Source organism: Crocuta crocuta, unplaced genomic scaffold, assembly GCF_008692635.1.
Source record: "Crocuta crocuta isolate KB4526 unplaced genomic scaffold, BGI_CrCroc_1.0 scaffold290, whole genome shotgun sequence".
Taxonomy (NCBI): Eukaryota; Metazoa; Chordata; class Mammalia; order Carnivora; family Hyaenidae; genus Crocuta; species Crocuta crocuta.
The window spans coordinates 3022745-3038009 of NW_027527429.1; the positions used below are offsets into that span (position 1 = coordinate 3022745).

A 15265-nucleotide genomic window follows, 5' to 3' on the forward strand; every position below is an offset into this window, starting at 1 on the left:
TTTAAACTCCTTGGGGTCAGGAGACTTCCTGAGAAGGTTAAGAAAGCGACAAAGTCATTTCCCAGAAAAATGCAAGGATACACAAAATCCTGAGTACCGTGTGTGGTGGATCAAAGACCTGAAAACGATGCTCTGATAGATCTGGATTCTATGGCCAATTTCTCTGCGGTTCTCTCTTGAGCCTGCAGTAATCAGGTTTCGCTCCGCCCCCTTCCACCAAGAGCTTCCCTGTCGAGGTCGACGTCCTCCATGATGCTAAGGCCCTCACTCCTGTGCTCACGGGGCCCCTCTCTTCCTCCTGGAAACAGTCTCTTCTACTCTTGGTTTCAAGGACTCACCCTTCTCCCGGGCCTGCTCCCTTCGGTTTCCTCCACAGATCCTGCAAACTGAGTTTTGCATGTAGAGTGTTCTGGTTACAAGAAAGTTACTTCCTCTAGCCTGACTCTTGTAGAGATCAGGTCTATGAGGAAGTGACCACCGTATGGCTAAGGGGAAAGTTACAGAGAGCACGGAAGCTTGTGAACGGGCTTCGCATTTGAATTGTTACTTTTCTGGCCAAATCACTGTGGACCTGCTTCGGGCGCCTGCCGGGACACTGACGGTGGCTGCCTGAGAGCACAGCACTGTGTTATGTTCATAGTTGACTGTTGGAAGCAGCCAGCGCGATGCCTACTCAGTGCACACTCAGGAGTCTGGGGGTGACGGCGCGCCGGGGCGGCTCAGTCCTTGACCATCCAAGTCTTGCCTTCAGCTCAGATCATGACCTCGCGGTTTGGGAGTTGGAGCTCCGCATCGGGCTCTGTGCTGACAGTGCGGAGCCTGCGTGGGATTCTGCGTCTCCCTCCCTCTCTGCCCCTCCCCTGCTCTTGCTCTCTCTCTCAAAATAAATAAACATTAAAAAAAAAAAAAGAAATCTAGGCGTGAGAGTGTAATTTAATTGTTAGGGGGGAACCAAGCTTTCTGCTCCAAACAGGCCCTAAGTAAAAAGGAGCAGCTGTACTGAGGCCTCCTTCTTACCAGCAGCGACAGCGACTGTAACCCTGTGGTCACAAAACGGACATGCTCACGGTCACTCAGCGACTCAAAGCACTAAGCAAAACACAGCTTCTCTACTTCGCTTCCCCAAGCGTGCAACCTTCTCCAGTCTAAGTATGAAGAGTTCTGGAACGTTTAAGGAAAACTGCGTGTTTGTCTCTGCCACCCATCGAGCCTCAGCGACGAGGCAAGTCCCTCGCAGCTGACGGAAGGGAGGACTTGGGCGAGCAGACCCGGGTCTCACGGATCCAACCCGCTCTGCGCTCCCGCCGGGGAGGCCACTGCCGTTTTCAAGGAGCTACACGAGAGGAGCCCGGGGTGACAGGTGCCTGGGCGGAGACAAGGCCTGGCTGGGGGCATGCAGGCAAGCGGCTCCCGTCCTCGCACCAGCGCTGCGGACAGAGAAGGCGATGGAGGCGCGCAGTGCTGTGACGAGGAGGAGCACAGGGCATCGTGAGTCCCCACGCGGGAGAAAGACACAGACGGAGGTGCCTTCCACAACACAAGGGACATCCCGCCCCCGATGAGATTTCACACGAGCAGCTTCTCAGCGAGAGACTGGCGACAAGACTGCGGGGGAACGAACGCGAAATCTGAGCGCAGGGAGGCGGCGGGAGAGAATGGCGACAGACTGTACCGTGCGAACCCAAGCATCCTGGTTACCGACCCGCAGGCTTCCACGGCTACCCACTGACATGCGCTCGTCTTCATCTGAAGCCTAGTGAGAGAAAGGATGAAACGGCCGTGAAGCACAATAGAACACACAGAAAGAAACCGACGTCCAGCCCTCAGAGGGGACGCGGCCGATCCGACACCATCGCAGGTGGCTTCGGAAATCTCCGTGGACCTGAGCCTGTGTCTTCCCCAAATGGCCTCGTCCGTGCGCCTCTGTTTACAGAGGGCTGTTTCCGGATGACACCGCTTTGCCTTAATGTCATTACTTTGCTGGTAACTGATAGACACATAGCCTCAATGCATGTCACTCTGAAAATCATTCACGGGTATTCGATAGCAGAAAGAGCATTAAAACTGTCATGAATATGGCAATGAGAAAGAATGAAATCTGGCCATTTGCAGCAACGTGGACAGAACTCGAGGGTGTTATGCTGAGTGAAATAAGTCAGGCAGAGAAAGACAGATACCATATGTTTTCACTCATATGTGGGTCAGGAGAAACTTAATAGAGGACCATGGGGGAGGGGAANGAATATATTAATACCCAGACATTTTCCATGCTCCCCTCACAAAGTTAGGTCAAAATGCTAAGTCTTTGTTTAGGTAATAATATGCACATTAGTTAATTTCTTTCATAAGCATCGCTAAAAAAATAAACAAACAAACATACACAAGCACACACACAATGTAAGTATTTCAGCCACTACAACTACAAATTAGGCTTCAATCAAAATGAACACAGTACTAACCGATGTGTTTCTTCTGGATCTACGTGAATAACGCTCACTGTCTTCCTACCAAAGCAATGGAAGAAACAGCATTAAAGGTCAGGTACAGACAGACCAGAAGCCTCAGTCCGCTGGTGACACAATACAGCATTTCTGATAGAAATGGCACATAAATATTTTCTTTGCTGTCATTAAAGGGCTTCAATGAAACCACTGAGGAAGAATGTTTTCTTTGGCGGGGGGAGGGTTGTAAGCACACAAGTAATTGGCCTCTTTCATTTTGGCTTTAAAAGCGTGTGTTAGGAGAAAGGCTGGCCTTAGTTTGTCCGCAGCCTCTATGAGGTGGTCCATTTAAACTAACCTACTTTCCCCACTACATTCAGAACCTTTTTCTCTTTCCTTTGGGAATCAGAAGATAAATCATTTCCGTAAAACATCCAATAAGGATGTCACCCAATCTTCTATATTTTGTGCATTCTGAGATACGCAGCAGTTTCCACATTTGGACATCTGCGGTTGGGCTATGTCTTATAAACAACGTTGCTCACATTATAATTAGCAGCACTTTTTTCTTCCTCGATGGCATACAAAGCAATGATGCACCTTTTAACTGGGTCTTAAGATTTGATAAAAATACACTTTTCTATGCCATAGAAGCCTAAAATGATGGTGTACACATAGTAAAAGTGTAACTTAATAATTTTTTCAGTAAAGGACGTATATACTCCTGATATTTCAAGAACTCTTCTCTTTCACATTCTACACAGGTGTCTAAGAGAGGAGGCAATTTTACATTCCTTTGCCTTATTTATCCATAAGGGACACTGAATGTGGCATTTCCACACTGGCCAGGCTCTCAGTTGCTAAATGTATGTATCGAGGCCATTCGATAAGGGGTCGAGGATGGGGGGACAGGGCGGGAATTGAGGTGGATGAATCCAGGAGGGAAGGAGTGGGTCCACGTTCTCCTGGGGCGAGGGGAAGCTCCCCTCTAGAGCATCACGCCTGAGCACCATCTCCTGAGTGTGCCCAGCGGAGAGTCCTTTGTCCAAGGCGACAGGGAGGTGGTGCCCCGGACACCCCCAAGCTGCTCGCCTGCCTGCAGACTCCCAGAGTCCGCTGAACAGACCGGACAAGAATGCCTGGCCGGGACCGTTCCTGACCCCGCGTCACCGGGACGTAACAGTGAGGCCGGACGCAGAAGCCCCGGGAAGAAAATCTCCCCATATTCAATTACGGTACCGCAGGAATCTCTCAACATAATTAAACTGCATTAAGAATCAAATTATAAACCATTTAACTTTCTTAAAATTGTATTCGAGGCCTACCATCCACTGCTCGATGTCGCCCCACTTTGTATCCAGCCCATAATATTTCTACGGACAGAAGGGAAAGAAAATTAGGGAGGAAGGGAATTGGTGACCACGCAAGAAACCGCCCGACATGCATTTCCAAACGGCTGCCCAAGCCACACGGGGAGGGTAACGTGCCAGGCAGAGCGGGAAATACCAAGGTCACGGCCCCGCAGGGAGCACTCCCGAGCACTCTGCGGGGTGTGGGAGCCTGTGCAGAGGGACCTCCTCTCCCTCCTCACCCCACCCCTCCCGGGCAAGCCAGCAGGGCCAGGACAAAGCGCTCTGGACCAGGAACAGGATCTCAGCCCAGCGGCCCGTGGGGAAGGCTGTTGGAGCCTGCAGAGCGAAGGTACCCATGTGGTTGCTACAGCAGCAGCGAGACGATTTTCCTCAATGTGGGGGTGAAGGTGGGGGGAGAGCGTGGGGGATGACCCCAGGCCTCCAGCGCAAGTTTCCAGCTATCCGATGTCTATGCTAAATTTAGGCCCAGGAGAATTATGTTCTTTGGACGTCTTTACAGCATGTCATCGATGGAAAGATGACTTAGCTAAGAAGAGAGCTTGGTGCAGAAAATAATAAAATTACGTTCGCAGAGGTTATATTCGGCTTTTTCGTTAGCCAGTGTCTGCGGGACTTTACCTCGTGTGTCTAAGCCACGGTGGGTCAAGTTTAAATTAGAAAAGCAGACTCGGAATGGCTGTTACCGTTCCTAAATATAGTAATTCTAAAGATAGATGGGAGCCGGAGTACAGGCTCAGATAGTGGGGTCCTGCCTTTCTCCTCACTTCTCCCTCCATTCCAACAGGAAGAAAACCCCACCAAACCTCTGTATCCGACAACATGTGGTTTTCCTCTTTATACGTGAAAACCTTATAATCAGAGGAAAAAAAATCAAATGCTGGAAGCAGAAGACAAGTTTTGAAATGGTTTTCCAATCACCCGAACATGCTGCTATGTTGGGCTTAGTTTCAGTTTATGTTGAGGGCTGGCCAGATTTCAAACACACGGCTCTGATGCTAATGGCCTGTTCTCTTCAAGATGACAGTCTGGAAGGGGAAGATACTGGAGCGTGCGGTTTAAGCAGGCATTCACATCCCACCCAGTACAGAACTGTGATATCAAACCCACAGGAGCGGTCTCTTCCTGTAAGCCACTTTCCTTACTTTGATGTCTTAAGTTCAATTCAACTTAACAGCATCAAGCCGTTGTGCATTAACGCCGGCTCCACTCTCCCGGCCAGATTCCAGGTTTCTCATTTCACGTGAAATGAGATACCATCAAACCTCATCATTTCCTGGCTTAATTGCAAAGAGAGAAAAATATTTATTTTTTTAAAGGGGGAGGAGCCTATATCGATTTGCAAAAACTGTCTAAATTCCAAAAGAAGTTTGTGTTATCCGTTTCTCTATTTTCGTCTGCCAATTCTATACCTGTATCAGACATGGCCCACCGTCTATTGCTCTCTTTTGTGATAAAAGTAAGAACTAGCATTCAAAATCTTCCATCTAGTTCACGGTGGCGTTATAAACAGCCGCTATGACCGTGGCTACATTTCCATGTCATTTCAGGGAGGGAGAACAGCCCCAGAAACGCTAAGTGTCCCCCCCTAAGTAGCAGTTCTGATGTTAGTGAGCAGGCCACACAGCCAAGTGCAGAAAGCAACAATGTTTCAACTGTAAACTACTATGATTAGCCAGTGAGTCATGCGGAGGAAGCGGGTGCCAAACTTACAAAAGCGGTTTGACTTTCAGAAATAGCTTTGATTCAGAAGAGTAGCTGTCACACAGAAGAGCCAGAGGGGCCGAGAGACGTTTACTGCCTCCTTTCCGTTTTCTCAAATCGTGACAAGGAACGCTTTCCCTTCCCTGGCACATCTTTATGACAAAAATGTAGACCTGCTTTTGCACTGGGGACTTCCTGAGCTCCTTTCTGGTTTTACTTTGTGTACAAGTTAATGATCTGACAGAGTTCTAACACCCTATCCCTGGTGTTACTAAAAAGAAGGTAAAAGTGATCTAGAACTAGAAAGGAATGAACCGGAGTGGAAATCACCAGGTGCAGTTTCTTTCTCCGGTTCTGGACAAGTTGTTACAGTGAGGGTTCCCCTTACCTTTGACTTGTTAAATTCTTACCAAGACTCTACAGGTAAGAGTAGGCATGTTTGGATCTAACCTCAAGATCCATTCCAATCCAGACCCCACAAAAACTAATAAAATGCAAATCGATTCTGGTACCTACTTATCTGCTTTCTTTCCACCAGATAACAGTTTTACATAGTGGAGGGGGGGAGGGGCAGGGTGCAAAGGCAGTCTGGTATCATAGCAGACAAAGGACCCCGTGGATGGAATTTTAAGTGTACTGACTGTGTTTAAAAGGGCTTATTCTAACCTCTGAAATGGTCATCTCCTTTTGATTGTCTTAGCTGCTCTAAAAGCAAAGATACAGTCCTTTATCTATCAACTAAATATATTTATGAAAAGCAACTATTATAGTTGTCAGAAGTAACAAACCAGGTACATTCATGGGGAAGACTCAGGGTACACACACTCTCCGAATTCCCAACGAACCAACCACTCACTCTATCATCATCGAGGATGATCGAGGAGCCCCTGGCCTGGTTATTTCCTACTTTACTTTCTGCACCTGCCCTGCTAGTGTATTTACCTCTAAACCTTAGCTGGTTCTATGAAGGGTTAGGGAATAGACAGGCATGTTACAACCCTGAATGTTAGGGATGGGAGCAGGTCTATTTTAAGTTCTTGGGTTTTACTGTTGTATCATCATTTTCTTTTTTTGCTCAGATTTTTAAATCACTATTTAATACTCTTAGTGTATGGTAATCTGCTTTGATATTTAAAAATTTTTTCTAGTAAAATTATGTGGAAGGATAATTTTTTCTTTAAATAGCTGATTTCAAAGGTTTCCCAAATTCTGAAATGTGATTTTATTTTGTCTTAGAATTTTTTTTCTCAAAGAAATACTTTTCTAATTCCTTGAGAAAAGCAGAGACAAGGAAAGCCTTCTGTGAACAGACAGGTGTCTAATGGTTGCTTTTTACGGGGGTGTAAGTAGCGTCTCTGGCATTCCTGATCAAACCAATTCATAAACAAAGCAGTGAAAGAAGCAGTAAGAACTTCTATGTTCAATGAAAGGCATTATTTCTGAAAGGTGACCAGGCCCTTGGCAAGGAAAAAACTAGTACATGCAATTTAGAAAACAAAGAAGAAAGAAGAAAGGGCCTACCTTTTGAACCTGATAGATCTACAGAGAAGGGGAAAAGAAACAGGAAAAGAAACATGAAATCCAATTACAAAAGTAGAAACATCAGAAAGAAAGTTTCTGTAATTACCTGGAAATGTGAATAAAAATCATACTGGAGGAAAAGCACACTGAATACTGGTAAAATATGAACTGAAAAGTATTTGAAGTCTCATTGAAGGGATTATTAATTTCCTGACTCATTTTACATTCTGTTTCACACACAATGGTGAAGCCCCGGCGTGTACACGGACCCCTACAAGAATCCTGTTACCATTCCAGTGCACGAGTCGGTATAAGCCGTCACCAACTAGTGGGGAAAAGCACTTTGTCTTCAATTCTAAATTTCTTTGCACAGTGATAAAAGTTTCACTAGAAAATACAGAAACTGAGTTATAAAGTCGGCTGGTGAAATTCACAGATGGGGAAGGAAGACACTTTCCTGTCCTGATTCTTGCAGACAGACACAGAATGCCAGGAAAGTTACAGCTCAACAGAGCGATCACTAGAACAGAACTGAAATATACATTATTGCACACGGACATACTCATTTGCTTTAGCTGTTTCTCCTCACGGTGTCGTAATCCCCAGGTGAGACGGAGATACCTGCTTCATTCCCTCAGTCACTCCCTCATTCATTCACAGAACAAAGCATTTGCCGAGTCAGGCTTTATTCAAGGTACTGCCAGCGCTTGGCGTTTCGAGGCGTATGTGGGTGGGCACAGGTGAACACATTCAGCGTTACGATCACATTAAACACAGTACTCTCAATGCATGGACCATCATACCAGCGGGTCATCTACCACCATTTGTTTCCTCTTAGTGAAGGTCCTTGTGTGAAATGAAAGGTTCCCTAGGAGTTCCCAAAGACTATCTACATCTCATTCTTCCCGAATGAATCCGTTAGAAAGGAGCTCAGAATCCTTCTCAACAGCCCCCAGCACGGTGAACGTGGGCACAGTGGGCTCTCGCCATCTGCACGGAGGAGAACCGTGATGGGCAGCTCTAGGGGCCTCCAGGGAGGGCTGGGCTGGCCCCGGCGGTCCAGGTAAATCTGCAGCCAGCTCACGGCCCCACCTGCCCTTGAGGACGATCTGCACTGTATGCCGGTGTCTGCTGGCTCACCTCGCCCCTCTGAGCACTCTCCATGCCCGTCTTGGGGTATCCGGGGCCCCAGTGTGGCTCCAAACACAGCCCGTCTCTGGGACTCCCGGCCTCTGTCACCAGCTTCCCACTCTCCTGGCCCCCAGGGATGGTCGCTCCTCCTCCGCCAGGGACTCACGGGCTCTGTCCGCCGTCAGCGGGTCTGAGTTCCCGCTCGGGGAAACCCTTTCCGGCCCTGCTCAGAAACACCTGTGTAGACATGGATGGCTCGGGGATCGTGTTTCCCAATTTTTTGCACCAAAACATCAACCCTCCTTCCAAAGCAGATTCATTTCCACTTAATCAACAACTTAAAATGCCAGTACCCCGGGCTATCGGATTGTATAACCTCGAATTGTGTTAGCGCGTTCTAAGAATAGTCCGGCCCAGAGATGTGATATGCAAAGGGCGGGCTGGGCCAATGTTGTGTGCACACCTTCCGGAATCCCGACTCCGCTCGCTGGCCTCGCCCTTCCCTCTAGAGGTGCACACGAATGCTCACGCATGCACGCGAGCGTGTGCGCGCGCACACACACGTGTCCAGTCCCCACCCCCAGGACCTAGCTCCAATCCAGAAGCGCTACTGCTTCTGTGTCGTCTGTAAAACTATCGCTAACAAAGGTGCCTACTCTGTGTTTATCACACTGGCTTCTAAGTCCACGCCGACGAAAAGGCTGGATTTCCAAGGTTTGCTTGTACCTGTGAAACGACCGGTTTGCTGTGGTGCCTGGCAGCCCACAGACAACTCCAATCCCGTGGACGCTGCCCCTCGTGTTTGTTTTTATTGTTATCCGTCTATTTGATCTTGGGCAGAGGGCACATGAGGAGGCGCACGCGGTGCACCGGCCAGCTCGACGTGTGGGTCTTGGCTCAGCCATCGCAGCCATGCAGGAAGCTGTCCATAAAGCACACTGTGACACTACCCAGGCGTGTGGGGGCCGCCCGGGCCAGGGGCCCCAGGAGGTCCCTGCTCCTCCCCTCGGCCCCACCCCTGCTCTCTGACTCGCAAATACACACCTATTTTAATTTAAACCTTTCAAATCCCCTTTTTGAAGAAAGGGGGCATCAAACAGCGATGCTCCCCTAGCTCAAAGACCCTGTGTTTCTGGAAGCAAGACTGTCGTTTGGATGGGTCAGTGCTGTTGCGGAGCTACCCAGGTCAGTATAAACTGCAGGACAGCCCGGGGGGCCCCTCCACGCTTCACCCCTTCCTTGACCTGGCTGTCTCTGTTCTGCCCATCCCCACGTGCCCCTCCTTCACTGAGCGTCCCCACTGGCTGTGTGGACCAGGGATAGCGTCTCGGCTTCCTCCCCAACACGTACAAGTTGTCACGGCTCACACGGATAGTTCACACCGTGGGGGCCGGTCGTCAGGCTCGTGACCGACCCCAGACAAGAGTTTGAGTTCAGCACAGAAGGAATTCGTAGAGGCGCCTTCCCCCTTCCCTGAACCACTGCATCTGTGAGGTCACACGGGGGAGGAGGTGAGGACACGCGGGGAGGAGGGTGAGGTCACAGGGGGAGGAGGGTGAGATCATGAGGGGAGGGGCTGANGCTTCCTCCCCAACACGTACAAGTTGTCACGGCTCACACGGATAGTTCACACCGTGGGGGCCGGTCGTCAGGCTCGTGACCGACCCCAGACAAGAGTTTGAGTTCAGCACAGAAGGAATTCGTAGAGGCGCCTTCCCCCTTCCCTGAACCACTGCATCTGTGAGGTCACACGGGGGAGGAGGTGAGGACACGCGGGGAGGAGGCTGAGGTCACGCGGGAAGGAGGGTGAGGACACGCGGGGAGGAGGGTGAGAACACGTGGGGAGGGGGGTGAGGTCACAGGGGGAGAGAAATGAAGAAGCTAGTGTTCGCCTGAGGCCCTTTCTCACAGGCGAAGCCACGCTTGGCTCCCGGTGTGCTCACAACTCGAAGCCACACGCGGGGAGAGACCGGCTCCCAGGCTGAACGCGCCTCTGCCGTGTGCGTACCGACAGGACCCCAATGACACCTGCTCCCGGGTGAGACTTTCCATCAGACTTGAATCATGACAAAACTATCGCGTCTTGGCAGTAAATATGAAACATGCTGTTAAAATGGAGAGTTTCAGAATTCCGACGCGTGTGCTACTCGGTCGACACCTGTGTGCAGGACCAAGGAAGCCGACTGCGGCGTGGTGGTCAGATGGCTGGTTCTAACCGGCTTTCCTCTGCAGAGCCCGGCTCCTCGGAGGGCACGGCCGCTGCCCTGTCCCGGCGCACCGTGGGGCTGCTGGTACGGAGGCCACTCGGAGACGATCCGAGCCTCAGTCCTTCTCAACTTTCATTTTCTAAATCAAGAACTTGTGCCAAAGCACTTTGCGGGTGACGGGCCACATCTGTCAGCACGCGTGCATTTAAATCGACTCGACCCCTAATTCGGGAGAGGACCCGGTTCATCGAAACGTGTGACCTGGAGACAGACGGAAGGCACGCACTGCACGGCCCCCGCGCCTGGGGTCGCTAGCACCCTCCCGTCGTACTCTCGGGGGGCGTTAACTCTGCCCGACACGCGAGGACGGGGACAATACGATCAGACGCCCTCCCGGCCCCCGAGGCGTCACAGCTGCCTCGTCCCCAGCGTGCCGCGTCAGCTCCAGCCACGGGCCACCGGAAACACCCACGGTGCCCAGATGCCAGCGACTGTGGCAGAACCTGGCGGAGGTGCAAGACACGCCGGGAAGTTGTTCCGTCTCTTACGACCTTAATACGACGCCTGGGGCTCCAGGGGAGAGCTAGGGAAGCTGCTTACCACCGATGGGCCCCGAGAGGCGTGAGGTCACGGCCGGGGCCCCGGGGCGGGGGGGCAACCGTGTCCTGCCCTCGGTGGGCGTGCAAGTTCCACTGAACGAACAGACATATCCTGGAGAGCAACTACAGCAGGCAGTTTGAAAATGGCATCAGAGGGGCGCCTGGGGGGCTCAGTCGGTTGAGCGTCCGGCTTCAGCTCAGGTCATGATCTCACGGTTCGTGGGTTCGAGCCCCGCGTCGGGCTCTGTGCTGCCAGCTCGGAGCCTGGAGCCTGTTTCAGATTCTGTGTCTCCCTCTCTCTCTGCCCCTCCCCAACTTGTTCTGTCTCTCAAAAATGAACGAATATTTTAAAAAGTTAAAAAAAAAGAAAAAAAGCATTTGAAAAAAGAAAAATACCTATTTTTTAAAACCAGTGCAGGCTAAGAGAACTTTTCCATTAGGTGGCCTCTGATTACTATTAATCCGGCGTCTGAGTGTGCAGACGGCGCCTGGTGTCAGGATGGGTCCTAAAGCACGGGTGACGCTGTCTCAGGTCTGTGACAAAGTGTACCAGCGACAACATCCACACTTTGTCTCCACCTCTCATTCAAATGCTCTTTCCAGAGATGGTCCTGAAAATGCTTCTTTGCATGATCGTCAATAGTCGCTCCTGGTATGACGGGTACCTGGGGTTCACGGGCGGGTGTCAGTCAGGTCCCCGTTCCGATTGGAGCCAAAGCTCGCCCCTGAGACACCGGAAGGGGAGGGGCTTCACGGTGGCCATCAGCTCAACAGTCGAGTCCAAATAATTAACATGAAAACTCAAGCGCCCCCGTATCCAGTTTTAAAATTACACATGCGACTCTTGGGGGAAGGCACTGTGAAAGGGGCAAACCCGTGCTCTGCATAATTTAACAGGAAAAAAAAGTACAAAAAATAAAGTTAATTCTGGAGGCAGACTCACAACTGAATTTGCCTTTTTGACGAGGAGAGAGAACGTGGTGATTTGCTTTCAAATATTTGTTTAGTCTTCATTCACGTTGTAAACACAGGACGACAGCTAAGCTACCGCCAAAGTGCGACGGACACTCGGCCTCCTGGGTCACTTGCCAGGAACGGCTCGANTGGCTGGACTCTCCTAAGGAACATCCTGGCCTGGGGTTTCCGGTCACCTTCCATCTATTCTTCAACCCGCACGGAAGAGATTTCTTCCCCAAATCCAAGTGTGGCCACGCCCCTCCCCTGCTTCTGCTTCTGCATCCGCGCCACGTGACTGGCACGCCCCACGGTCAGGGAAATGACCAAGGGCACCTGGGGCTGGTGGCCAGGGAACGTGAGCCTGGGTGGCGGAACCTGCGGTGATTTTAGGAGGAACTGGAAATCCGGGTTTTTATCTGAAACTTGTCACGCCTTAGAACACAGGCTCCGCTTTGAAATGCTGGCTCTGCGCCGTCGGCCTGGGCAGAGCGCCCGGCTGCCCCCCCGCAGCACAGTAAACCCACATCTTCTGAACAAGAAGAGCCCTCGAGCGGTGCCTGGTGTGGATGTTCCCGAAGGGTACGACCCACAGAGGACGCCCGCCTGGGGGACGGGGACTTCCTTCTTTCACGCTGACTTCAAGGTCACGGGAAGGCTCCCTGCTCTGACTTCAAGAGTCCCCATACGGCCCACACGACTCGGGCTCCAGCCCGAGATCATGAAATAAGCGCATAACTGCATTAACAGGTGTGTACACACGTGACCGTCTGCTTTCCCGGGCGGGACAGGACTGTCCGCTTCCCTAGCTATTTCCCCCGCACGTGGGCTCCAGTCATCACGAAACCTATTAAAACATGTAAAAACCACTGGGGAAATATTTTTCAACGCAGTTTGGTTGGTTTAAACAAACAATAACCCGTTCTTTCATATTTTAATTCAGAGGCAGCTCGAGATTCTGGCTTGACCGTTCCACCCGCGGCTCCCGGCCGCTTTCAGGCAGCAGGCCGGGCTGGGAGACGTCTGCAGGCACCGGGCGTGCGGGGCGCTGCTCGGGACCCAGCACGCCGAGGCCTGGCACGCCTGGCATCCGTGCTATGCGCGCTCCCTGGCCTGACCTTGAACCAAGTCACAGGCACGGCGCATTCCGATCACGGGCAGTGTCAAAGGGACAGGTGTGTCAACGGCAACAGGTGTCAATAAAGAGCGGGGCCGCGTTACCTCCTTCTGCTGTCGCTCCAGCTCCTTCATTCGGATCTCCCGGGCCTCGGCGCGGGCCGCACGCTTCGCAGCCAGCCTCGCCTCCGCCTGAAACACACAGGAGTTTCATTAGACGACAGACCAGCGCCTCCTTTCCAGTAAATGACGAGGCTGGTGCAAGGGACTTTGTTCAGGGTTTAATAAACATCCGGGAACACATCGCAGACTCACAAGAGTGAAGGGTCAGCGGGAGTGACAGTATCGTAACACGATGGCTACCGTTTAGGGAGCCCTTACTGAACGCCGAGAGGACGCTGTTCTGCGGATTTTACGTGATCATGCCATATGCTCCTTGCAAGAGCACTGTTAGGTAGATAGCGTTACCATCCCTGGTTTATGGGTGAGGGAACTGCGGCACAGAGAAGGTGAGTAACTTGACCAAGGTCACACAGCCTGTAAGTGGCAGGGCTGGGCCCTGTGCCTTCCTCCGGAGCTCTGACGGACTATCGCAGAGAGCAAAGCATTAGCGCTGGGCACAGCCACAGGCCGCTGGTTCAACCCCGCCCTGTGCAGAGCAGGAAGTGGAGGCCTGGAGAGGCTGCCAGCCCCGTCCGCAGGCACCGGGCTGCGACTCCGACGGCTGCTTTCCAGGACTCCTGTCTAGTCGCCTCTCAGGACACGCTCTGCCCTCAGCTCCCCCCAAACACCTGCAGTGCTCTCTTTTCCATCAAGAGAACTAAGACCACAGCAGGACTCTCTCGCTGTTGGAAGAGTTACATGAAAAACAAAACAACCTCCATCTAACTACGTATCAACTATTTAGCCGCACTGTACTGAAGATGGGCTGACCAACGCCACGGAACTTGCCACTTGAACCCCGCGGCCGATTTTACAAATCGAACATTTATGCACCATTTTAGCAACACGGTGAACGGCTCAGTCAGGTAACAGGTGCAGATGCACCGGAAGTCAGACTTTTCGGAGCCAAACACATTCCCCCTTCTTTCCACTTAATTCTTCTTGGGGGGGGGGTTACACTTGTAATTTTTCCGCCAACAGCTCTGTAGATACAGTTTCAGATGTTAAAATAGGGCCAGGACAGACGGCCAAGTACTTGCGGTGTGGTGTGGGGCCAGCAGGCAGGAGGGACCCGAGTATCACCATCCAGCGTCTCCCAAAGGGCCAGGCTCACGTCAGGCACGCCCCCCTCCCCACATTTGTATTGAATTACAAGTTTATCTTCTGTGCAAATCCTCATCTAAGTTGGAAACGAACCACCACTGACCCATCAGAGGTCGGCCGGTGTGTGTCCTCATAAGGAATCTATTCTAACTTTATTCATTCACATGGTTCCTTAATCAGCCCAAGCCCAGGCCCCTCGAGTCTGCGGCGTCTACAATCACAACGGCCTCAGACCTCTGATACCTCGGTGCCATTTGCAATTCTGTCAACCACGTGACACTGCGTGAAGGGACGCTCAGGGTCTATAAAAAGATCCAGCAAAGCTCAAGGGGAGGGGCAGGGAGGGCTCATTCGACCGACGTCCGGCCATGCTGGGGTGCTGCGGCCCCTCGACGGGCCAGCGAGAGGGCGAGGCTCACACTGGGTGCAGCCTGCCTCCCTGCCTTCCTGGGGGCGGGGGGGGCTCCGCGCTGCCGGCTCCCTGTCTAAGCCGGTACAGGCCAGACGGCTGTGGCCCCAGCCTGGGTGGGAGGAACAGGCGAGGGGTCAGGGAAACAGAAGGGAGGTCGTGGAGGAGGGCAAAGGGGACGGGCAGAGTGCGGATGTGAGAAGCAGGAAAGGGGACAGAGGGAAGACGGGCACTCAGGCAGGGAGGAGTGTGGCAGGCCCAGTTCTGGCGGGTCCCCGAGACCCCCACCCTGGAGTACGTCTCAGCATCATCCTCTCCCCTTGAGTGGGGGCAGCACTGGGAGTGTGACGGACGCCACCCCTGTGGCTGGGTTACGTCTTACGGCAAAGAGAAATGCAAAAACAATCAAAGTTCCTCAGCTGATTCAAGAGACAATCAAAAGATCATCCTGGGTGGGCCTCACCTGATCAGGCGAGCCCTTTACAAGAGGGACAGGAAGTGAGACAGATGCTCAAGCTGGCACGTGGCCAGGACCTACAGGCAGGCG

The 15265-nt window shown here is 51.9% G+C and overlaps 1 protein-coding gene across 1 annotated transcript in view; it reads right to left on the reverse strand.

The window, feature by feature from the left end:
* The window catches only part of LOC144226885 (leucine-rich repeat flightless-interacting protein 1-like), a 95907-nt gene that overhangs the window by 44135 nt on the left and 36507 nt on the right, over positions 1–15265 (reverse strand). Inside the window, exons 9-13 of the mRNA XM_077758390.1 lie at positions 13149–13235; positions 7037–7054; positions 3767–3814; positions 2460–2504; positions 1703–1753 (exon numbers count right to left, since the gene is read on the reverse strand). Coding sequence (XP_077614516.1) covers positions 1703–1753; positions 2460–2504; positions 3767–3814; positions 7037–7054; positions 13149–13235 — 249 coding nt within the window. The remainder of the gene's footprint in view (positions 1–1702; positions 1754–2459; positions 2505–3766; positions 3815–7036; positions 7055–13148; positions 13236–15265) is intronic.